Source organism: Microplitis mediator, chromosome 4, assembly GCF_029852145.1.
Source record: "Microplitis mediator isolate UGA2020A chromosome 4, iyMicMedi2.1, whole genome shotgun sequence".
Classification (NCBI taxonomy): Eukaryota; Metazoa; Arthropoda; class Insecta; order Hymenoptera; family Braconidae; genus Microplitis; species Microplitis mediator.
This window is the reverse complement of record NC_079972.1, coordinates 8,763,994-8,790,909: the sequence shown is the minus strand read 5'-3', so window position 1 is coordinate 8,790,909 and position 26,916 is coordinate 8,763,994. Positions and strand designations below refer to the sequence as shown.

Below are 26,916 nucleotides of genomic sequence, written 5' to 3'. Positions count from 1 at the left end.
CCGATCACAAATACAATTTTAGGTTTCCAATTAAAAAAACAAAAAAAATTCGTTCTATTGATAGTATGTAGAAAAAAAAATATATAAAAGTTTTAATTAAACTGATACATTTAATTTACCATTGAATTTTTCATTATTATCTTTTAAATCTTTTTATTTTTGTTCTCACAAAGGAAAACAATGTTGTTTGTCAATCAATAGAAAAAGAAAGACGAGCCAATCGATTTGTCTTGTTTAGTGTGTTAGTTTAAAGGCGCTTACATCTAGATTTACAGATACAGATATATATATATATATATATATATATATATATATATATATATATATATATATATATATATATATACATATACATATTTTTTTTTTTGTTATTTATATAATCGTGTGTGTGTGTATGTGAGAAGGGGGGTTTATATATATATATATATATATATATATATATATATATATATATATATACAGATATTTATCTATCTCTATATACCATTGAGTAAGCTTCTCAAGCTACTTTTGCAGGAGCAAGCTTTTATCTATGCATAAGCGCCATGAGCGTTGAACTTTACCAATGCGGATTTTCTCCTCACGGCCTCTATTAATGCTACGTCGGCTTACTAGCCTCCTCACTTCTCATTCTACTACTTTTTGTAAAGCCTGTTCGAGAAAGATTGCAATATATGAACGTTGTGTTTCTGCGTATACCAGTATTTGCTTTTCCTGTAAATCATTTCTACTATTCTTTTTTTTTTTTAATTTATTTATTTATTTTTATTCTTTTTTACAACATAAAACAGTGGAGTTGTTAAAGATTCATGGATTAAATTAAATTCTTAGATTATTTATTTTTAAAAAACTCAGGAGAGAATAAAATTGAAAAGTAAGAATAAATTTTCGTTGTTTTTATTTTTTATTAGTAGAATTTTTATCTAAGTTTCAATCTCAATGAATATATTCAGAATACACTGTAAAAAATTTGCGGAGTGAACGAGGATTAAATCCGGAGTGAATGCGGAGCGGATGACTGTGTATTTAGTTACTCCCCTTGGGGTAAGATTCCCTCCGAAGGGTAGTTTATTTTAATATAAAAACACCGAACCGGAGTGAATGGGGATTTTCAAAGAAATCTAGATCACTCCGAAATCATTCCGCTGGAGAAACAAACTCCGTATTCGAAGTGAATTTTTCTAAAACTCTGGAACTCCGCATGACGGGGTCAATGGGCTGGCAATAGCCTATCGAACAAGGTACTTGCTTACCAAAGCGTTGGATCAGGTTTGATTCCGGTATGCACCAATGAATTTTATTTTCACAATACTATTTATGTGCAATACATTGGCAGCTCCCTGGTGATGGAATACCGACAATTCTTCGAGCGAATTGAAGTGGCGCCGACTTCATTACAAAATGATAGTGAAACACATAAACATTCGCATAACCTCTAGCTTTGGTGTAAGCCAACGTGTCAAAGCAATAATAGAGGGAGTCCTCCACCACCACGTTGCCCTTGAATAACAGGCATCCTCCATTGTATAAGTGCCTTTTCCTACACGGTGGGCTCTGAAGGATGGAGCATAAAAACACCCACATTAACTTCTTAGGAGACATAATTTCGGATGACAACACCCCCCGATGACAAGGACACGACGTAAGATGGCCATGGTAGCTGAAGGCTAGGACTCATAGCGACAGAAGAACGACGGTGGGCTTAGCTAACGCTAGATCTTGGTTCTTTCTGAACTAGTGGGGCCTGCTGACAGTAGCTGTGTCCTACGACGTCTTTCCTTGGACTCGGGGCGGGGAATCATTGAAATAAAAACTATGTCTCCTCCACCTATCAACTCACAACCATAGTATCTACAGTGGTTAAATTATAAATAGTTGTCGGAAGGACAGTGGGCTTGCTAAGTTCGTTGTTAGGTGGACTGGCAAAAAAAAGCAAGGCTTAATAACAATGATCACCAGGACCGCGATCCTCTCCGATAACTATAAAATTGTCCTCAATGGGCCCAGGTACAATGGCTAACACAAGCTGATTACCCGGTTAAAACCAATTCAATTCAATTCAATTCAACGGGGTCAATTCGGATTTAATCAAGATTCGTATTCACTCCCGATTTTTTACAGTGCATTTTTGTATATTAATTTCCATTGTTAAATATATCTACTTATGAATAAATGAATTCATTTTCTTTTCTATAAATTTTTTTTGCAATGTAAATCTATAACTCAAATAAAATTTATTTTTAACGTAAGAAAATCTTAAAACAGGTGTTAACAATTGTTCAAAATAAAAGCTCTTCTAACAATATAGAAAAAGAACCGGCTCAAAAAGTTTTGATAGATTTGTAAATTATGTAACTAAATATTTGTTATTAAAAAAATTTAATTTTTTCAATTTTCATTGTGTACCAATTAATTTTCTATTTTCGAACGGTTTTTAAGTGTATTATTGCGCGTTTTGAGATTTCATCAATCACATTAAGAGGAAAACGATAGAATAAAAAAAACTAAACATAAATAAAGAGAGCAAGCTTGTGAATTTTTGATATTCGTATGTAAACATTATGACATTTTCTTTCGTTTACTCCTGGACTTTCAGAAGGTGCACTTAAGTGGATATACACTCAACAGTAAAATGAAATAAGAATATAATGTTAAGGAATAATGCTTTTTTCTAGCAGTCGGTTGGCAATGTAAAGAGAGCTATTTTTATTTTTTTTTGCAGGAAAGTAAAGTATAATATCTTGTAATATATTGTTTCCTGCAATTGTTTTTTTTTTACAGAATAATAGTTATATTTTGATTTTTTTGAAATAATTTATTTACTTTACTTTACTTAATATAAATATTTTTTTTTTTTGTTATTTCGAAGTTTATTTATGCCAAGATGCCAGCTGTATCGCAAACAAAACTACATTTTTGAATAAATAAGTTTTAAGATTTGCTCAACTCAGTAAGTTCCACATCCAAATTTAGAGATACTGCGAAATTTCTATTCTACTATTATATTCTTAGGAAAGTCCAACCTGTGTAAAAAAAAGTCGTGATGAACTTACGTATGAACATTAACTTCATCAGACGGTGGTTAACTATGATTATTTCCACAAGCATTTAAAAAAAAAAAAGCTGTAAACCAGTTGACCCTGTAGGCCAACTTCAAAATTTCCTGCTGTTTTCGAGCTAGGAGAGCTCGAAAACGTGTTTATTGGTAAACTTTTGAGTCCTTCGACAAAACTTGAACACATTCTAAAAAAAAAAATTTTTTTTTGTTCAATTATAGAGAACTTTTCCAGTTCCCAATTTAAAGAACATTTTTAATACTGCTGCCATCAGAACTCAACAGCAAACAGCTCATATTGAAAACAAATTAAATTTTTATAATTCCTAATAAATATTATTTATTTTATTACTAAATAATTTATAATTAAATATAATTGTTATTAAGACTCTTTTAGTTCACTTTGTTTTTAAATAAACTTTTGAAATAAAATAAAATTAATCTAACCTATTTTCTTTATATTAATATAGTGCACCGGCGAATCACTGGTTCAACCATTGAATTCCACTGGTTCAACCAGTGAGCCAAGCGATCATCTTAGTCCACTGGTTGAATCAGTGGATTTCACTGGTTGAACCAGTGATCGCTCGATTCACTGGTTTTACCAATGAAGTCCACTGATTCAACCAGTGGATTTCACTGGAGAATCAGTGAAATTTCACTGGTTCATTTTAAGAGAGATACGCTGAAAAAAAATTAATTTTTGCCCAACGATATCTTCGGAACGAATCAACTGATTTGCACATGCTTTACCGTAATCAAAAGAGTTTGTTGAGACCCAGATCTGATCAAAATAAGAATCAAATCGATCGAGCGATTTACGAGTTATGTAACAAATAATTTTTTTAGTTTTCATTTTTCGTATAACTTGTAAACTACTCGACTGATCGGTTCCAAAATCCAATCAATTTCAAGTCTTGGTGAGCCCTTTCGATTGCCACCAAGAACATTCAAATCGGTTAATTCGTTCTAAAGATATAATCGGACCAAAAAAGTTTACACACACACACACACACACACTCGCGGACGTTCATCTGAAAATAGTCAAAACAGCTTCCTACCCTGTTTAGAAAATCTCATAGAATCCAATAGTTTCTCATAAATTCCCATATAGATTTTATGAGAATGAATAAGTTCTATGAGAAGTGCTATAGTTAAGTATACGGCCTTATAAATACAGCTGTAAGAATCTATCTGATTTTTTAAGCAGGGTAGGAACTCAAAACGTCGACATCTGATGAAAACTTGACTTTCGAAAATCGGACCGAAACCAACTTCACTTTTTTTTTTCAATTTTCATAGCGGGAAGTTGAAGCACCCTAATATATATATATATATATATAACTTATTAATATTTATATAATAGATAGATGAAATTATACGAAAGCAAATGAATGAATAATGTCCTCGTTTCAAGTTATAAATTTACGGTAAATTCATTTCAGCATAAAATTAGCAAAAAATATGTATTGAAATAAATAAAAGTAGTTTTGTTATTTTTTGAGCTATAATTTATACGAAAACAAAAAGTTGCTAAAACCAGCGTATTTATTTCCTTGGGAATAATTTCGTTTCGAATATTAAATCATAACTGTTTATATGCGTACCCATGGATGCTATTTATAGATATATATGTATTCACATATATGTATAGATATGCATGCGATGTTAATTTCCGTAAATATAAGAGCGAGTTGGAAAGAGAGCAAGTGTATTAGTAGTTACAGATGTGGTTGATGTGGGAAACTTAATGCACTTTTTCATTTCACTAAAATATGGAAATAAAAAAATATGTAATATACATTTAAAAATATGAAATATATATCGTTATGATTAATACTCTTTATGCTTTGATATTCATATTCTCGACTCCGATTGAATTTTTTTTTATTTTTTCATAAATATCCGACTTCATATTTTATATTTTAGTGATAAAAATAATTTTTCGAAGAAAATCACTGATTTTTAAAAGATGAAATCCAAATACAAACATTTACCTTTCAAATGTGTGTATAAATACGAGGTAAAAAATATTTTGCATTGATAAAACCTGTATGAGTCTACTGAGAGTTATTTACAAATCCCGAGAACTCGTTTCCCAAAAGTAAAACAAATATACATTGAGTTTTTATTTTTATTAAAAAAATAAAATTTTTTCTCATATAAATGAATAAATAAATAAATAGTAGCGTAAATATATACATATATATTTATTTGTATTTTTTTGTTTGAATTTACACACATGAAAATTCAATTTATTCATCTATTTAGTTGCTAACGAGTCAATCAATTTACTTTTGGTATAATTAAAATATGTACTCAATAAATCATGCATCGTAAAAGTTAATTAAAAAAATATCCAAACGGTGAAAAATCAGTTTTTCTAATTTTTTAAACCGTAAACTTTTTTTTTTATTGACATCCCTTTGACAAAAAAATAACAAGAGTTTAATTAACAATTTTTTTGAAAGCCAACCATATTTGGGACCAAAGCAAAGCCTTCATTTAAAAAACTAAAGGATTATTTATAAAACATTTTGTAAATAAAAAATGATATCAAAAAGCTTGAATTTTCAATTTTATACTATATAATAAAATAAAAATACAGCAATCGCTTTATATATTTCAAACTAAGTTTTTTTATTCATAAAAATAATCTGATATTTTTTCCATCTCCTGCCTGTAATTCGAGGCACTCAACAAAGCAAAAAAAAAATAGTCAGCATAAAAAAAATATAAAAATCAGGTTGAAAAAATAAAAAAACATTTTGTCGAGTTGCCAAATGGGATTGAGTCTTTAAAATGACCGAACGGGAGAAAGGGGAGGCCTGTCTCGTATGAGATGCAAAGTGTATTGAGGATGACCTAATTATGGACTGGCTGTAGCGTTCAATCAGAGGGACTGTCACCGGAGTATAAATATAGCGCATTAACTGATCCTGTAGTTCTGCGAGTCGGGCGAGTGCGAACCGGGTTCAGAGAGCGAGTTCAAAGCTATCTAGCCATCTAGCTACACCAGTTCTACAGCTATCGAGTGAAATAGTGAGCTGGCTTATGAGCTGGTGAGCTCGCTTGCTAGAAAGCAACTAACCAACCATCCAACCAACCAAGAGAACTAGTATCTAATTCATCCTCTACTCCTTCACCCTCTTCATCATTATATCAGAATTGCAATCATGAACCACCATCTCTAACACACACACCCTCACACACACACAGAGACTAAACTTCAGCAGATTGGTAACCCAACCGAACGGACCCTTCAACGATAAAATGACGACATCATACAGCTCAGAACAGTAATGGCGATACGTGATTGGCATATCGACACCTGCCACCGTCGTGCTTTAGACTATATTTTGTTAATTGTGAAGTTCAGAAACTCCATTGACGTTACGCAATGACCTGGAATTGACCAACTTTACTTACTCCTTGTCTTACCTTCTCCTCTTACTTACATAGCTGTAGCTATAGTCGTTAGGTAATATACCGTTATGTTGGAAAACGCCGGCAGTTACTTGATACGAGGGGGATGAGAAGATTGTAGTCAATATTCACTTGGAGAAATACTGAGGGAGACTTATCAAGGTTACATTAAGGGAGGTATTATAAACTTTTAAACTTTTAAGTTTCAGGCCTCTTAGCATCTGAGTACGTGCTTATCAAAACTGATGTTAACAAAATATAACTAAAATAATAATGTCATAGGTATAAAATTAATGAGGAGAAATTTCTTATTTTTTTTTCTTGATATTTTGTTGGCCGAGTTAAATTAACTTGAGTTGGGTTGACTTGGATTTGGTACAGCAAAACGGTGAAATATTATATTCAGTGATATTGTACTTGAGTTAATAACTTTTAGTTAATTTTCAGGATTAAATATACAGCCGGATTTTTTTCTTACTTTTCATTGTGAAGAATAATTGCAGATATAAACTTTACTTTTCGTTGGAAAAAATTTTAGAAAAGTATTTTGAAACTATTTTTTCGCCTGCGGTCAATGAAAATAATTATTATTCAAATTGCACACATATATTTGCAAAGTAACCATGATAGAGTTGCTTTCAATTTAATTAATAATGCTCATAATAAACATTTTAAATGGATAAGTTTTTATTATTATTGATAATGGCTTTTTATTTCCAAGCTGATTGAATTATAGAATCATTTCAAATAAACAAACTTATTTCCTACTATTGTCGCATGTCCACATTGTCCCTCAGAGTCTCATGACATGATCAACTACTTGATATAATATAATAAATATACACACAAGGGTGTGTCATTTCGGAGCAACATTTTTTTTTTAAGTGCATGTAGCAAAAACCATAGTTCAACACAAAAAAATGATTTTCCGCTCAAGAAAAAAAATTCTATGTCAATTACAGGCCTAGCTCATTAAAAAATTCGATTTTCCCATTTAAATAACACGGGAAATTTTTTTTTTTTAGCTTTGAGTACTTTTAACTCGTTAACAAATCGATAGATTGAATAGACTAATACTTATTTTTGTAGAAAATTGAGCGCTCTACACAAAAGGTCTCTTATCATTTTTTGATAAATCCATCTGTTAAAAGGTTATTAGAGCTCGAAGTAAAGTTGGAGATCTTTTTACTTTTCCGGCGAAACTATCAGACTTATTACAAAATGTTATGTGGTCTTTTTTGTTGACAATTTTATTCTCTACAAATTATTATCAGTAAAGTTTTTTCAAATTCCGCATTGTTTTCTAATTATTCTCATTTCAATGTCGAGCTCTTGAAATCGATCAGAACCCCTTTTTTAAGAGCTTGAAATTAATATAAAAATAACTAGAAAACAATGGTTTTTTCCACATGCACTTAAAAAAAAAAATGTTGATCGAAAATGACGCACCCTAATACACACATACACACTATGAAACTGAAATGTAAAATGAGGGCCTCCGGTAGTTCGAAAATTTTTTTTGGTGGTTTAGGGTTAAGCAGAGGTTGTAAAAATGAGGAAATTCGTAATAGTGAGAGGTAGTAACTTACAGAGGTAGTACTGTTTGTAGAAAAAATAATATTGTACTGCTATAATTTATTTTCTCATGCGTCTGTTAAAATAATATAATTATTTTTTTAGGTTGATTTCTTAGACGTCTGGTTATTGTATCTGACCCTAAACGATAACATGGAGCCCAAAAGACCCCAGGCAATTTTAAACACGAAATTCCTATATCTACAATGTCTCGAATTTTAAATACTAAATTTAACAATAACTATTGAGTTTTACAAAAAAGTACAAGATGGCTTTTTTGTAAAGAATTTAAAGCAGTACAAAAAAGATTTCTTGCAATTTTTTTGATAACGCAATATTTATAGAAATATCTGTAAAAAACCAATCACAGTTTTTTCTTCATAATTTCGTTATTTTCGATAAAAAATTTTCACTTTAGTTATTAAAATAAATTTATTTTTTCAAAAATTTAACCTTCTTATCAATTTCGTGTCAAAGTAAATTGAATCCATAATGATTTGCCACAAAATGTAGTTACTAACCTTCAAAATTAATAGTTACAGCAATTTTTTACGCATAAAATCACGATATCCGTTTTTTTTTGTTTTAATGATTTTTTTGTAATGATTTGTAGTTGATGTAATTTTGTAAAAAAAATTAATGATATTATAATTATTTTCCTTAAGGGGCCCACTTTGCTCCCCCCCCCCCCTCCCGTAACTAAATTTTAAAATTTATAAGAAACATCTGTTTTCCCTATGGTGCTATTAGTAACGACTTTACAATTTCCTCACTTTTTTGGAAGCCCAAATTTAATGTTTTGACGCTCGTTATAAGCATGACTAACTTTTTGTTCAAAACAAACTCCTTGAAATAAATTTTTGCAAATAAATGGTATCTTAAATAAATAACATTCGCATGTAATTAACTTTGATTTGTATAGAATGCATTACCGATTATTGGTCTTCTTAACAAAATTTCAACCTTGGCTTATAACGAGCTACTTGCAACGATTCAAATGCATAACGAACACAAATAGAACGTGTACCGAGAGTAAAGATAAAGAGTAAGCCTAAATCTGGGATTTTCTTGAGAATTTTCTTCCTCTACAATCTCCGAAGGTCGCTTATAATAAAATCGAAATGACTAACTATTATTGAATATTATTATCAAAAATTAATAGTGTAAAATACCTGCAGTAAAACTTGTCATTTGAATTTAGCTATCAATTAAAACAAGTCAACTTAAAGCCAATAACGCCTGTATATCTAACTGTCAAATTGGTTAGTTAAAATGACTGTAATTATTTTTTAATTTACAAAACAAACAATTACAATACTGACAGGACTAAAATTTAGTTAAGAACTAGTTTATCGTGTACAAACTAAATGTTTTCTGCTCCAGGAAAGGAACTGATGTTTTTCAACCCTCTAAATCGCATTGGTCTGAAATCGAGTTGTTTCAGCTGGCTAAACAGGCATTGAAGTTTCACTGCAGAGGGTATGAAAAGTTATTGAACACTCGAAGCACGAAACGTTAAGTGCATTATATCAATCTTCCCCTAAAATTCGCTTACTACAGCCACCGCAGTAGCACCTCAATTTAAGCCAGAACAAATCAGCCCGTCATCCAAAACTTTCCAATTATTAGTAATCAAAATTATCTAATATATAAAGGAACACTGCTTAGAAAACTTAAACGGGGAAAAAAGGCGATTCCGGTTTAGAAAATTTTTCATAGAACTATTAAAAAAATTTCACACTATTAACGTTTTTTTCTTAAGGGACCTGTTTTGCCCCTCTTTCCTTTATATTATTTACGTTATTCCAAATGAAAAAATTTTAATTTCACCAAAATCACCAATTTGTTAGAACAACATTTTTATCTTTACAGTATTTGTAACACAAAACTAACATTGGCGGTTATGTAAATTGAACATAACTGAATTTTATTATGGGAAACCTCTTCTATTGGAGACGATTTCGCCTCCTCTAGGGACCTAAAATTTAGGACGCAACTGGAAGTATCTAACTAGGTCTCCCAGTAACAGAAATGACTAGATATAAAAGCTGGGTTGCGGAATGAAATTTATTTACTGCAGTTGTCATGAATTCTTCTAGCTAAATTAGCGAGCAAGATATTAGAAAATACTAATCTCACCATTCACAATGAGTGACCAAATATTGTATTAATCACACACTCTCTGACACTATTACAATATATAAATTTAATTGCCAAATACTAAATAAATCATGATAACTCCCCACACTATTACAATTTCGTAATTGCTAACTGATAAATTATTATTTAACCGACGTACAAGTCCCCTGGACTCAATACGTAATTTTATAATTGATTAAAACCGGCACGCAAGTCCTCTGGACTCTCACGCACTTGATTTGCCTAAATTCTATTTTCGTTTTTAAAACTACTCTCTAAAATTTGAAACAGTGAAAATAGTGACTATTCACTGTTTATAGTGAAAAGTATGTCACTAATTCAAACAGTGGTATACTTTTCAATAGCAATAAGTGACTATTCACTGCCAAATAGTGATTCCCGGCTCACATTATCTAGCCTCAATCTAGCCTCATCGAACCCAAGTGAGCCTCATCAATCCAGCCTCACTGAGTAAAAAAAGCATTTTGAGCCTCAAATAATGCTCAAAGAGCCTCAATGAGTCTCAAATGGTGATCAAAGAGCCTCAAATAATACAAATCGAATTTAAATTACATAGTCGAGTAGTAGGTTCATTTGAGGCTTCTTGAGAATCTTTGAGAATCATTTGAGGTTCATTGAGACTTTTTGAACAACATTTGAGGCTCGAAATGCTTTCTTTACTCAGTGAGGCTGAATTGAGGCTTAGTTGGGTTCGATGAGGCTAGATATTGTGACCCGTGTTGTCACGTGATTTTCACTAATACATTTTTAGAGAGTACGATTTCCTTAACTAAATATAGTTACAAGTATTGACAGTGGAACTGACGAAGGTGTGCTGTTATTTCTTCAGAAGTCTGATGCGCAAAATATCAGAATCAGGTTGGTTATTCTTAGCCGATCCATTGGTTCTTAAATTAATTAATTAATTAATTTAAGTGCCGTAAAGTACGCAGAGTACTGGTAAAACCACCTCGCAACTCTCGTAACCTGGGTGGCTGGTGAAAAACTGCCTTGCTTACTGAAAACTACACTCGTATGGAGAAGACATTAGGAACTGGCGAATATGGAAAGTGATGGCGAAACCACCTCGCAATTCTCGTAACCCGAGTAGGTGGCGTAATAACCGCCTCGCTTACCAAAGAGTACGTCCCTTGAAGAGACTCCAGTTGAGTGGTGTTACCTTGTCTTTTTGATCGACACACTGTGCCCGACTGTCTCACTTTTGACTTTTAAGATTCTCTTTATTCATTTTTCAACGCTGATCGGTGCGAAAACTACGCGAAAACTCCCTTGCGGAGTGAATTTCACTCCGAGGGGAGTGAATAATTAAAAATTAATTCACTCCGCATTCACTCCGGATTTAATCCGCATTCACTCCGCGAATTTTTTACTGTGTATATTTGAAATTTTTAGTCAGTCACTTTCAATTTCAATTACGAATAACTTTTATTGACTAAAAAAATAATATTCATGCAATTTATTGAAATATAAAATATTTCATTGTTGTTTTGTACATTTTTACTGATACTCTTATCACAATTTAAACCCTTTAGGAATGCACTTTTAGATTTTTCATACTTTTATTTCAGCGATTTAAATTTCCATAACGGAATTCACTATCATTCCAATTTCGTATCTATTGGCATTATTAAATAAACGTTATGCGTTCAGGATTTAAAAATCTATTATTTCGATATTTTATAATAAAAACATTTATTCTCAATATCGCTATTCATATAACAGTTATATATCATTTATACCTCCAATATATGAAGTCTCCTTCCTCTCCTTCAATTTTATTTCAACTCTCATTCGCAATTTATTTTTAATGTTTTGTAGCGAATATTATTTTCACAGCTCATAACCATCATATATCTAACTACGATCCAAAATAGCACTAAAATTATCCCCCTTCCTACCCATGCATTTAACTTTTAATGAGCGGCAATCCAAAGCTTGATTCAAACCACAACGATACCTACACTGCAATAAACGCGGTGTTAAAATGGGATTATTTTAACGCTAGTGTTAAAAGGGTGTACATGTGGAATAAATCAACTCTAATTGAAACAATTAAAAATTTCTTTGTATTTGAAATACCATTCGACTTCTGATACTTGAAAAATAAAACTACTTTCATTTAACACCGGGAAAAAATTTAACGCCGTTTTCGGTGTTAAATTAAACACTGATAGCCTTAACACCTGGATAGCGTGGACTTACACCTTTTTTTGACAGTGTATACACTTAAGAAGGTTCGAGCAAAACTAGTGAGTCAAAGTGATGTCTGAATTTTTTTGTTTGCTAAATTCTTCTAATAGTTATAAAAATTCATTATTTCAATTTATAACATAACGAATTTATAAATTAATAATTATTACTTATTTAATGAAAGAAAGTAATGAAATTACTTGGTTATTTTTGACTCATACACTGTAAAAAGAGCAGTGTTAAATCGACTCATTTTAACTCTGCCTGGTGTTAAAATGAAATTACACCGGTTTAGGAGGCGTAATTCGGCGGTGTTAAAATACTGATATTAAACCGGTGTAAAAGCGGGGTAACTGGTGTAAAAGCGGAATAATATCGGTGTAAAAGCGGAGTAAACTGCGTCCGCTTGGAGTATTAACTTTGAAAAGCTTATAAAACACAAAAAATGTCAGCTCTTTATGAAAATTAATAAAAAATATCATTTAATAACAAATATAAAATAAGAAAACAAAGTATTATACTATATGATAGTATTCGTAAAAAGCCCATGTATAGAAATTAGAAGAAAAATTTTATTAAATATAAAAAAAAAAAAAAAAATTAATGAATATTATCGGGAGGGAATTTCAACTTTGCTATGTACTTATTTATGTTATACGTAATTTATTTAAAAATTATACAATTTTACTTCCACCTCTTCAATCACCAATAATTTATTTAATTAATAAAAACACTGATTAACTGTAGTAATCGAGTAAGTAAAAATATGCACCAAGTAAAACATTTTAACACCGGTGAAGAATATCTATACCGGCGGCGGCATTATTTTAACACCGGGGAATTTTTTTTTTAACACCGGTCTAGAATATTTACACCGGTGGCGGCGTTATTTTAACACCGGGGAATTTTTTTTAACACCGGTACAGAATATTTACACCACTTTCGGTGTTGAAATTTAACACCGCTGATTTTAACACCTACACCGCTTGGACTTACCCCGGTGATTTTTTACAGTGTATGGTTTCATAAAAAGATGTGGCAACAGCGCGTTCTCACCTCTTAAATTTCAAATTATTTTTAACAGTGCTAACATCAAAATTTAAATTAAAGCGGGAAAATTCATTTCTAATCTCGTCTCTCTTTTTAATGTATATCTATCCTTGTTTTTTTTTATCAGCTGCTTCCGCGACTATTCCAAACCCTTAATAATATGTATCTCTGTCGATTAACGAGATTAAAAAATAAAGTTTAACTTCAATTATTTAAATAACTACAACGGTAACACTATATAGTTAAAATGGTATCATATTCTACAAATATTCAAGTTTATGATTTGTGGTTTTTTATTTCTTAAACTTGGGAGGTTCATAATGAAAAAAATAGAATAAGTCATGATGGAAGCTTGTCAACTATACAAGTCTGTCTATAAGAACTTTGAAAATGTCATTTTTGAAACTTTTTTTTCGAAGAAACTAGACGTTGGATCGTTTTCAAATTTTGAGAATGCATCGGTAAAGTACTCATTTATATATATACTAAGTTTCAAATCTTAAAGTTGGAAAATTCTTTTTGCATTAGATTCGCTCGAACCTCCTTAATACCTTTCAATGTCACAAATTAATTTTGCATAAAAAATTCTCCTGAATGACACCTTAGCATAGAAATAGCCTCAAACTTTTTATTTTTAACCAGCATGTCAGCACTTTTACTGTATTAAATTTTTTATTCAATTTAATTTTTAATGAGAATCGATACTGACTAAAACGTACGCTATTTTAGTACTTGATTATTATCGAGTATCGAAATATTTATACATAACCATCGTCATCATCAACATCACTGAGAATTGTCCGAGGTCGTTAAAGCATGAAATGTCACAAATACCAGATCAATAATAATAATAATAATAATAACAACAGCAACAACAATGATAATGGCGGATAGTGTTAGTGGTGTTGGTGATGCCAATGATAATGATAATGGCGATAGTAATGGTCTGATGGTGAATATAGTGGTAGCATTGACAGACGATTGCACAGTACATGAACCCATCTAAGCATCATCTACTACCTTGATAATCGTCAAATGTTAAGGCCGGTGAACGACGATTGTGACGGTTAGAGTTCGCAATAGTACATTCTGAATATACATTGAGCCATACCAGTACCAAATGTAGTTCTAAATGCTATATTACTACACTGTATAGACAGATAGTGTGTGTGTGTGAGTGTATGTATGTGTGTATAGAATGTAGAATGAATCAAATGCAATATCGAGACGTGCTTTGTCAATTACCGACATTCATGCCCAATTAAGTTACCGCTGAGTCGGCTGCTTGAATCATCTGATGGTTTGCTTCAGTTACGAGTTCATGCTAGCTCGATGGCTTACTTGCAACATAGATTGCTATGTACTCTAGGTCACTTGTAACAGCTCAAGTCTCAAGACTGTCAAGTTCTTAATTAATGACAATGACAAGTTCATCTGATACTTTGGTGTTTGTTGAGACTCTACTTATTTTAACTAAAAATAGTCAATCATTATTAATTAATATTATAATATTAAGGAGCCATTAAATTTCAAAGAAACTTGAAAAAGCTTTTAATGCATTGCCGTGAGTTAAGTATTCTTAATGAGTCCGTCAAATAATTTAAGTTAGAATTTTTAACGTTCTTCCTTTCGAGCGAAAAAGATAAAATAAAGAGACATCTTTATTGTTATTTATTTTTACTGGAAATAAAGTATTTGGTTTCGATAGCAAGAGATAGTGATGACATGGAAGACAGGATTCACGTTTCGATAAGAGTTAACGCTCACTTGTTGACCCGTTTGGATACTCGTAACTTATCACGATCCCGGGACTTATGTTGGACAAATTTATCTTAGGATCTGGCTAAGAGAGGCTGTTCTGCTATTGGGAATATGTTCGTTGGGGTGGCAGAGGTTGTTTTTGTTTATGTTGTTGTAGTTGTTGTTGTTGTTGCTGTGGTATACGCCCCTGTGTATACTATAACAAATATCGAGTATAGAAATATCGAGTAGTTGAGTTACTATCAACTATCGACTGTGAAGTGGTAGTGGTAGTGGTAGTAGTAGTAACAGAACCAGTACCAGCCAACGCGTATTATACTATTCCACTGAGAGTTATCGAGCTCTAAGGACTTGACCCGGTCATTTTTTACGAGTAACTGCATTCGTAAATTACTATCAACACGTGAATCATTTTTAATGGTCTGTCTTTTAAACTAAATTATTTACTGGATAAATTTTTCGCTCTATTTTTCACGATATTCATTCTGGTCTAATATTTTTTAACTTCTCGCTGTGGAAATTGACAATTTAACAAAAAAAAAAAAAAAAAGAAAGTTATTGACTTTAGTTAAATTTTCAGAAATAGAGTTTTTAATGTTTTGAGCTCGAGAAATTACACGTCGAACAAGAAGTGGCAATACCTCCCTTCTTAACGAAGTAACATTTGAAAGATTCTCATTCTTTTATGGTAACTTTTCCTACACGCTGAAAAGAGAATGCTAACTGTCACCATCTTGCAACTCATATTATTTCTTGTTTAATTTTTCAAACATAACTGTCAGTTTAGTTGCTTACTAGAGTAACATAAATATTTAGAGGCTTACATTAAACACATACTATTTTGACAGGGACCGAGTCAAGTTAGAAACTAATTTACCGGGGAAAACTAATGAGTTTCTTCCCTAAGGCAGAAACTGATCAGTTTCAGCCCGATAACTCGCATTGAAACTTTAGTTTCAATTCAGGTAATATGAAAAAAATAATCATTGAGGTAATTATTAATATCATCAGTTTGAACAAACTTCAATTGATTCAATTTGTATTATAATTAGAGGTGTACGAATTGCGATCGAATAGCTTAATTTGAATTTCCAAATAGTCCAATAAATTCAAATTGTTCATAACTTTTCGAATTAGTCGATTCAAATCCGAAAATTCGGATCAGCTTTCAAATACTCAATTAATTAACAGTGCCACGGAAATAATTTTCGTACGAATAATGCCATGTTATTTATTCTAAAAATTACTCTAAATCGAATAATCTTGGGCCATTACGACTTTTTACTTTTGACTTACGAAATTTTATTCTTTCAGTACGTAAAAATCAATCAGATTAATTTTTACTCACAATTACGGGTAAAAATTACACCTAGGGGCCGTCTAAATAAATTCTCTCTAATTCAATTTTTACTCGTAGGTTATGATAAAAAGTTGATGATTCAATTTATAAAATTTATATTGAATTACAATAAAAATTACAATTAATAGGCTGAAATTTCTATAAAAAATCTAAAAACCATCTAATTGCCTTAAAATACGACTCACAATAAATATTTTGAAAAAGAATAAAAAAAGAATCACTCGTATTGTGTTGAAAAAGAAAAGATACAAATTTTTTTTTTAATTTTAAAATAAATATTAAGTTATAGAGAGATACAGAGATCGTCTTTTTTCCAAGCCTACGTTTGTGTGCGTAACATGTAAGTTGTCGCGAGCAAAATAAAAGACATTTAATCGAAGATTAACGGAGACTACTGAAATATTACCCTGCAGTTTAGAGTAAAAATTTCTTCCATAAAATAAGAAAATTTATTCGAGTTATAAGCAGTTTTTTATCATAAAATGAATGGGTGTAAAAGAATAGTATATTGGGGAGTAAAAATTAACAGATTAAGATGAGATATTTACAATAATCGATTAAATATAGGACTTAAACAGGGTATGAAATCATATAATCATACCACTGTATCTGCTGTTAAAATAGTACATTAACGCATTGAGTGGAAGGTGCTTTCGACAACGAGTGTGATTGGTTCACGAGCCGTTAGGCGAGTGTTGCCAACACACGAATGTCGAATGCCCTTCCTACTCAATCCGTTACAGCTTTTGCATTGAATGGTAAGAAAGAATGTCTTTTATTGGTAAAAAAGGACACTACATTAAACTTAATCTCTTAATTAACCTAAAATAATATTCAATTTTATACATATAAAATTAATTCCTGTATTATTTCTGATGGAAAAGATTATTAGATAGTAATAGTAACAATTAAACATGATTTAATAAATTTTTATAATAATTTAAAATTATTTTATTGTTTTCAATATATTGATACTCAGCAAAAAATAACTAGAGTTTTAAGTCATGGTTCATATAGTGAATTGTACATTATAATTAATTGCAGTAAGATGATTTTCTATAGTCTGGGACTTTCCGTTGTCCTAACTCGAGATGACTGTTGATTGGGTTTTCTGGTGGATCGTTTAATGACTAATAAATAGTTTATCTATATATATGTAAACAGTGTACGTTTGTCACATTTTTCACGAACAATGTGGACATTCTTCGCGATATTTATTCTTTGTAGTGTTATTTTTAATCAATCAGAGACGTGCTTTCTTATCATGAGTTGCAAAAAATTACTCAATAATTGAGTAAAACATAGACTAGCTAGTTAATATTTAAACAAGAAATATTATACTTAAAACAAAAAATACAAATTTTGTGCAACGGCCCAGGATTACTCGAAATTACAGAGTAATTTTTATCAAAAAATTCTTTCAGTGTAGTTGTTAAGTATTATTTACCTTTGACAAAACTAAATAATTGAGAAAAACATCATGATTTTAATTCGTTTGAAAGAAAATTTTCGAATAATTTGATAGTTTACAAGTGATTTGAAAGCTTATGAATCTATAATTTAAAAAATTTCGAATTATTCGAAAATTTACGAATACTAAAAAAAAAAAAAAAATTGAAACTCGAATCGAATAGTCTGATTCGATTCGATACGAATAATTCATGTTCCAACTATTCGCAAACCCCTATTTATAATTTTCCCAATAATTAAATTATTTAACTCAATAACTTTTTTTTTCCTTTGAAATTTATATGGCGTTAAAATAATTGAATCACTTCATTGATTCAAATAATGATAAATTGGCTAAACTCTTAATTATATTGGTTCAACCACTGAAATTTTGTTAATTGAATCTCGAAAAAGGATTTAATTAAAGACAGTTCAGTTGTCACAACTACGCCGGTCATTGAAAGAAATCCTAATTCTAAAGGCGGCGTGGCTTTCACAGAAGCCATTCGTTTTATTCTCTGTATCCAAATACCAGCCGTCTTTCAGCCAATGACGGGTTTGTTCCCAGTGCTAACTTTTTCTCTTAGTACGATAAAAGTCAATTTTTTTACACATATAAATTCACTGATGAATGTCTGAAACTTCTAAGCTATTAACGTTACAAAAAAATAAAACTTCAATGACAATTTTAGTTGGAATTGAATTCTCTACAAAAAAAGTTCACATACAAGACAAAAGTTGATAATGACATTGCTGAACAGCGGTAGCATTAGTTACAAAGTTTGATTGTTTTTTTTTTTTTAACTTAAAACCAGGATTAGAATCAATACATTTTGCAATCACTAAAAAAGGATCAAAACGAATATTTTACTACTATTGAACCGAATTGTTTTTAAATTAGAATAGAGTTTTTTTTTTTACACATATTGTATATTTATAACAATAAAAAATGAATATAAAAAAACAGTCATTATTACATTTTTTTTTGCATTTTTATCTGAAAACTTTACCGCAATCTAATTGTAGCATTAAAATAAATAATTCATTTTTTCATTCCGGGGAATGCTAATGACATTTGTTGTTATGATTATTTTTCAAAATTACGTAAAAAGTAACATAACAACAACAAAGTCATATTTAGCTCTAACAAGTCTTTGAAGTTTGGTATTTTTTTCTGTTTAACTAAAATAATAATATCTAAAAAATAAAAGAGGTAAAGCCAATGTCAAATAGTTGATATATGTCTGTGTACCCTGTACCTATGTATATATAATCTGGCTTATAGAAGAATAAAGTAATTTCACCGAGACTTGATATTGAATTTTCATCCAACTATCAGGCATAACGAAGTGGACATCGTCAGCAGACACGGAAAAGCAAAATTCAATTGGTAATCAACTCACCTGAGCTCCAACAAGTCCGGCGCGCAATCTCGGAATATCCGTGTGACTCCAATCTGACCTGGCCCATGGGTCAACTCTCCCCAGGTCACTACTGAGATTCACCTCGCCCAGTTGATTGTGCACAAATTTTCTCACATTCCAGGGCAAGTCATTGTGCCTTGATCACCATAAAAATTATACAAACATAATAACCATAAATTAACAAACAAATTTATTTAAACATCAAAGTTTCATTGAAACGTTATTACTGCTATCAATAACACAGTTAGAAATTTTGTGTATTTGTGTTAAAAAATTATTTGGTTTAATTTTTCGTGTCGATTTTCTACACAGAAATCTGTTAATTCAACACAAACCGTTGTGTAATTTTACTTTAACAGATTTTTTATGTTAAATGATTAGAAAATCTGGAATGTAAGACATTTCTCGTGTTATTCAAAAATTAACACAAAATTTGTATTGTATAGCTAAACACTCCCGCACGTTTCTTCATTACTATAACCAAGCAAAGCATTGTTACAGCACTGTCTGCAAGGGAACTTGGATTGTAATTGATTTACATTTAAATATAATCATTAGGGTGTTTCAAAATAAACATTTTTTTTTTTTTTTCAAGTCTTATGGTCTTAAAAGTTAGTCTTAGGTTTTCAAAAAATCCTCCTAAAAGAGCAACTCGAAAGCTCAATCCTGCTAAAAGCCTAAAAAATATTAATTTTCTCATTTGAATTACATGCAAAAAAATTTTTTTTTTGTTTTTTATAAATAAAAGTATTTAAAATTTTTTTTTTCGAGAATCGAAGTACCTTGTCTTGTAGGAAATTAAATTTTCTACAAAAAAGCCCATTAGTGTTTTCTTCGTACAACTCACAGAAAAAAAGTTATGAAGCTTGGAACAATAGTGAATTGAAAAACTTAACGTAAAGATATTTTCCGGATTTTATAACGTATACATATTTCTACAGTGAATCTATATACTATGTATAATCAGTAAGGTGTTTTAAAAAGATTTCTAAGATCTTACATGTTTTCCGTATAAATTTCGAAACAAAAGTATTTTTTTTCTTTCTGTATTTTCAAATTAAAAAGAAAGTTCTGTTTTGAAAGTAAGGAAAATTTTTCCCATGTGTTCAAAAAAAAATTCACAGTTAACTTTAGCTCAGATGAAAAAACCTAAATTTCTTGTCACGGCTGATACGTTCGACTCGTATCCTTACAAGTCGTTAAAAATCTTTTCTTTTTGAAAATTTTAAATTTATTTTACACGAGAAAACAATTTTTCTCGAGAACTATGGCGACATAGACAAAAAACAGTAAAGACACAGGCGGTAACACAAGTGCGTTTCCGAGTAGACCTTCAGTTTTTTTTATATATAATAATTAACAGGGTAAAATCAGTAGGATAGATCGTACAAGAGAATACCCGTCCATCTAGTACGTGAGAACTTAAGATCTTTTACATTTGGACCTTTTTATGACGCCCGACTTACTGACGCCAGTTATCGTACGGGACAAATATACCTCCCAAAGCGTTTACAACACTTTACAATTAAGAATCATACAGGTTCAAGTATAAAGGTACTAACGGAACACACGTACTAGAGTTTCTCTTATTCTTTAGATTTCATCATTTTACTTAAAACTTTTAAAATTTATGTATCCGTTCCCATTTAAGAATCTAAGCATAGGAGCGGTAATTTTTCTTTGATTTTCTTCTTAAACCTATAGACCACCCAACTCATGTGCACCTGCATGTGATTCTTGGAAATTAGAGAAAGCTAATGGAAACTACCAAAATTTATGGTTTCCTCGGCGGCAGAGTGGCGCCAGGCCATCGGCCTACTTAGTAGTCAAAATCTATTTCCCAGGGATCACACGTGTGCATGGGCTTAGAACTTTCGAGTGGGTCCGAGTCTTTTCGTATGGGAAACAAGTTACCACCACTTTTCATAGGTGAAGACCATATAAAAAGACCGTGGACTTTAGCTCATCAGTTCTTTTGGGAATCAAACTCTGAACCATACCGAACTCCGGACACTTGACGGTGTTCGTGGCTAGAGGATTGATATCTCGATTGAGCATTCGGTTAACGGTAGCTGGGCGTACGAACCGGACCTTGATCGACGTAAGCACTCGAATAATCGATATATCATTTTCTACTAGTCTCAGGAGAATAATTGGCGTGTTATTAAATTCACCATTCGATTGACGGTAGCTGGGCATACGAACCGGACCTTGATCGTCGTAAGTCGTGATTTAATATCAATCGGAAGCACCGGTAGCGCTAATTATCTTCATCTTACTTTAATCATTTTATTTTATTTTAATATTGAATTGTATCACAAAAACGTGAAGAATCAAAGAATATTTTACCGCGAGAAAAGCGAAGATTAAAGAATTATTTTACCGCGAAAATACGCGAAGATTTTGAATAATATTTTACCGCGAGAATGCGAAGATTTTAAAGAATTATATTTTACCGTGAAAATACGCGAAGTTTTTACGAACAAATTTACATTTTATTTTACCGCGAAAAACGCGAAGACTTATTATCAATTTATATTTTACATAAACTACGAAGATTTTGAAACGCATAAATAATTAAAACAAACTGAATAAATCGATCAATTAGAATCATATTAATTAGCCACGAGAGCGCGTGTGTATAAGTGTCCTGTGTTACCGCTGATAGTCTTGACACCTCACCTAAACCTGTTTAGGGTAAGTTTTATCATTGTAATCACTAATTGATTTTTGTTATTTTATATATTTTAAATTGATTATAAAACATATGCATGACACATTTTATCTACATTGAGTGTTTTAAATATTTGTAATCCCTTTTGTATTTTGAGTATACTGGATCTTAAATAAATAAAATTACTCGTTAACATAATAATTTGAAAAACATTATTTCTTAGACAATTTTACTTTAGCAATAGAATACTAGCTTCTCGAGGCTTTTCGGCAGCCCACCTTCCTTTATCCCTTATTTTCTACCTGTTTAGCCGCTCAGACAGATAGTCAACAGTAGGGGGTACACAGTCTTACGTTTACCGCTCAACGTTTGATTGTGAAATTTAAATAGGTCACACTCTTAGATTGAAAATCGCTTTGGGTCTTATCAGTATTGTCTTCAACAATATTGTGTAGGTGTGATTTGAATATAAACAGAATAAATTGAGCATTTGGTTAACGGTAGCCGGGCATACGAACTGGACCTTGATCAATGTAAGTACCCCTTTATTCAATACGTTTATACGAAAATTCGTACCTACGCCCATCACGATCTCCAATCGTGACATTCTATCAAAATAATAGTTTATCTATCGAGTACGATCGTGTTTAAGACGCGAGTGTGAAGATTGTACTAGATAAAAACATTAGTTTTTGTGACAGATATTTGAAATTTACTACATTTAGTGCCTATAAATGGCAAGTATTAAATCCGCGTTTATTTATTTGGTAAGAATTGTTTTGAGTATTTGTTGCAAATTAGAGAGAAGTCGGTAAGTGGACAAATTAAAATCATGATAAATTTTGTCACAAGATGGCTCGTTAAGTTACTTCGATATTTTTTGGTCGTTTGCTATCGCATATGTAACCAAAAAATATTTTTTGATCTGATGATGACGTCAGTATTAGAACGATTAGGTATCTTTCTTACCAGCTGTATCTTATCTAATATTTTTAGCTGCCGGCTATAGGCGCTAAATATCGTAGATTTCAAGTGTCTGTCACAAAAAATTATTTAATATAATGAAAACATTAAATTATACTAAGGTAAAGTACCCAGCACTTGAACACTTCTAAAAATGGGACCAGTAGTTGAACAGACTTTTAGAATTGTTGTTATACAAAATACCTATTTATATTATGAGTAATATGCGGATGTTATAATTATTCAATGATACAGTAATTGATTACTGTAAGTTTTTTTAATTATAACTCAAAAAAATTATATATTTTTTAACTTTAAAGTTGACATATCGAGAATAGCCGGTAGATGCTATTTTTTTCATGAAAAAGATACTATACCGTAAGCCGAACAATCAGTAAAAAAAACGGTATATCATCATTTTAAGTAAAAAAAATTATACTACCTAATGAAATAGTCTTTTCTAAATACTATATATTTTTTGCGAAGACATAAACTAAAATTTTTATATTAAATTTTAGCGTCTAACTATACCTCCCAATGTTCAGCCGGTACCCAAAACTTGAACGAGATAGCGTTACATGTTAAAGTATTGGCTCCATGTTATTTTCATGGCAGCAGTAGGTGAACAGCGTAAAATTATTCTAGTGCAATAACAAATAATTTAATTTAATTATTTATTTATTAAAAGATATACGAAAATAAAGTATGAGTGATTCATCAACAATTAGTGTAATAATTTTAAGTGATTTCCTGTGAAAACGTATCTATTTCATCAAAATAAATTTTTATTATTTTCTATCAAAAAAAAATTCACAACATATAGGTAAGATGAAAATTGCGAATAACATTTATCTGTTAATAAAAAATAATCCGTTACAATTAATAAAATTTACAATAAAGTTTGTTAAATCCATAAAATTTTACGACTTAACAACTTTACAAAAAACTTAAAAAATTAAACAAGAAACTATTTAGATCTAAAAGTTTAAATTCTTATTCTGTCCTTGTAATAAAAAAATTATATTTATAATAAATGAATAGAAGTATTTATGATTTTCAATTCAGGTAACAGTTCATTTTTTGTGTTGTTTTTAGTTCATAATAATTCATTCATTAGTAATAAAAAATGTAATTAAAAAATTAAATACAAATATTTCTCATTTTTAAATCATCATATCACGTATTCAGAGTATTATTTTTAATAAAATTCAATAATATATTATAATTCTTTTGATATTTCAATAAAACGTTGAAAAATTTTGGTGTGCCTATTGCCATATATTTTATCAGTTCAACTACTGCTCCCGGAGTGTTCAACTACTACGGCTTGTCAGAGTTGATCGTTTAACTACTACTCCTTTCATAGTCTATCTTAAAAACGTTGTCAAAATATAAATATGTAATTATCTGCGTTATTTTGCGCTTCAATCAATTCAAAATTGTTTATATATTCATGAAAATTATTAATTTGAACTAATCATTACAACTTTATATATTAAAAGTAGGGTCAAACACGTTTTACTTTGAAACCTGTTCAACTACTGGGTACTTTACCTTATTTAATATAGTTTAAAGCTTCATAACTTTTTTCTGTTAGTTCTTCGGAGAAAACACTTGGGAGCTTTTTTGTAGAAAATTTAATTTCTTACAAGACTATGTACTTCGATTTCCGAAAAAAAAAATTTTTAATACTTTTATTTTTAAAAAACAAAAAAATAATTTTTTTACATGCAATTTGAATGGGAAAATGAATATTCGTTGAGCTCTTAGTAGAATTGAGATTTCGAGCTGCTCTTTTGGGAGGATTTTTTTTGTACCTAAGACTAACTTTTGGAACCATAAGAAAAAAAATCTTTTTTTTTTTAAACACCCTAATAATCATAGATAACTTTCATATTTTTATGATCAGGTTCAATGATTTTTGTATTTCCATTTTACGGGGGGATAATTCATAGCTCCGTTTTTTAGAAAAATCACAAAAAATCGAATTAATTGTTTGCTAAATTGACATAAGTTGTAGTAAGGGTAGATCAGTATACTTGAATTGGCTAGGTTATGTGCTTATATTTATTAGTTAATTTTAACACGAAAAGTCTGCTAAATTTACACAAATTTTCTGTCAAAATAACGGTTTCATTTGTTCAATTATTTAACATAAAATTTGTGTTAAAGATCAACACAAACGCAATGTGCTGAATTAACCCAAAAATTTGTGTACACTGTTTGCAACACACGATTTGTGTTTAATTTAACACTAAATTTCTAACTGTGTACTTACTTAACCGAAATAGTAAAGTAGTTAACGCTATTTAAAAATGAACCAATTAAATGAACTGATTGAGTATAAAATAGCTGAAAATTTAATAGAATAGGATTGAATAAAATAGCTTACCCATCAATCAGAGGCACTTCAGTGAGGATTCTTCGAATAACATCGAGCCTCTGTTCGTGATTAGCAGGGGCAGTTTGTAGTATAAATGGGAGACAAAGTCCGCCCAGTAATAGAGCACTTATCAATAGTAATATTGATGCGAGGATTCGACATCTGCGTCGTGGACCTTGGTCCCTCTGGTCTTTACTACTCCCAGAGCTTGGTGATTCCTCGCAGGTTGGCGGTAAACGTACAGTCCCGTTACAAGGCGCAACGTCTGGCAGTTCTGTTAGGCACGTTGTCTGTAATACACCAATAATAATGGCTATCAACGTTAGATATAGTCCGCCAGTCAATAATAATAGTCAATAGTAGTCAATAATAGTTGTAGTTATATAGAGTACAATCGATAAACTGATGAATAGCTTGATAATAATACGATCATTCGGAACTACGAACAAAAGCCCAACGGGATAGACGCGAGTTTAAAGGGGTAGAATGGCTAGTAGTGGTTGTTGTACTAGTATACTGGGTTGAATTGAATGTGGCGGTGGTAGTACTGGGTTTGCCAGACGTGTTAACTTGTTATACAGCTCATCGTATAATAGTAAATAGAGCATAATAAAGTGACAATTGAACTGGTGATTTTAGATTAAATCTTAGATATAGTTGTTGTTAAGGCTAACGTTCAATGAGAAACACCTTGCGATATGGTTGGCTAGATGGAAGAGAACTTTGTTAGCTGATTAGTCTACGGAAGACTAATTCGACTAATCTTGATACAAAGCTAAGAGATCTAGTGTTGGGTAGTGGTGAAGCTTCAGAAGGTAAAGAAGGTGAATGAGGTGGAACTAGGAGACTTGAGAAACTGGTACTTCTGTGGGCTTTGTTTCTTCTGTCACTCTTGTTCAACTAGTCAGTTGTTACTGCTGCTGATGCTGCTACTGCTACTGCTGCTATTGGTTTTATACGAGACCTAGCGATTTAATTAGTAAGTTGGAGAATATTGTGTACTAGATTGGTAATAAGATGAAAACATTAATCTTAACGGAATTATAGGAGCCGTGTTTTTGAGATTGTTTCTTGCCGGTGGAAATTTATTACCGACATTGATTTTATTGTTTAGGGTTTATTTTTTTTTTTATTGATTGGATAGGTGAGTGCTGTTTGATAACGGTCATGTAGTTTAATTAAAGGAAACGTTGAAACATTTTTTCTCATGGTTCATGTTCGGGTTTTTTATAAAAAAAAAAAAAAAAAAAGTTGTTATTTATCATAAATTTTATTTTATTTCGAATCGCAATAAATGATGTAAATAATATTATGGGCTTTTGTATTTTATGTATCAAAGAGAATGCCTGTATTTATTCAACACAAAAAAGAATTTTTTTTTTTTTTTTTTTTTTTTTTTAATACAAAGAATATTTTAATATTCATAGTATAGAAACTTCAATTAAA

General features: G+C 30.9%; 1 protein-coding gene across 3 annotated transcripts in view; it reads right to left on the bottom strand.

Annotated features, from left to right (window-relative positions):
* The window catches only part of LOC130666729 (dipeptidase 1-like), a 200,668-nt gene that overhangs the window by 43,560 nt on the left and 130,192 nt on the right, over positions 1–26,916 (bottom strand). For all 3 annotated transcript variants that reach the window (XM_057467963.1, XM_057467961.1, XM_057467960.1), the window contains exons 4-5: positions 25,480–25,760; positions 19,430–19,586 (exon numbers count right to left, since the gene is read on the bottom strand). In XM_057467963.1, the coding sequence (XP_057323946.1) occupies positions 19,430–19,586; positions 25,480–25,760 (438 nt within the window). The remainder of the gene's footprint in view (positions 1–19,429; positions 19,587–25,479; positions 25,761–26,916) is intronic.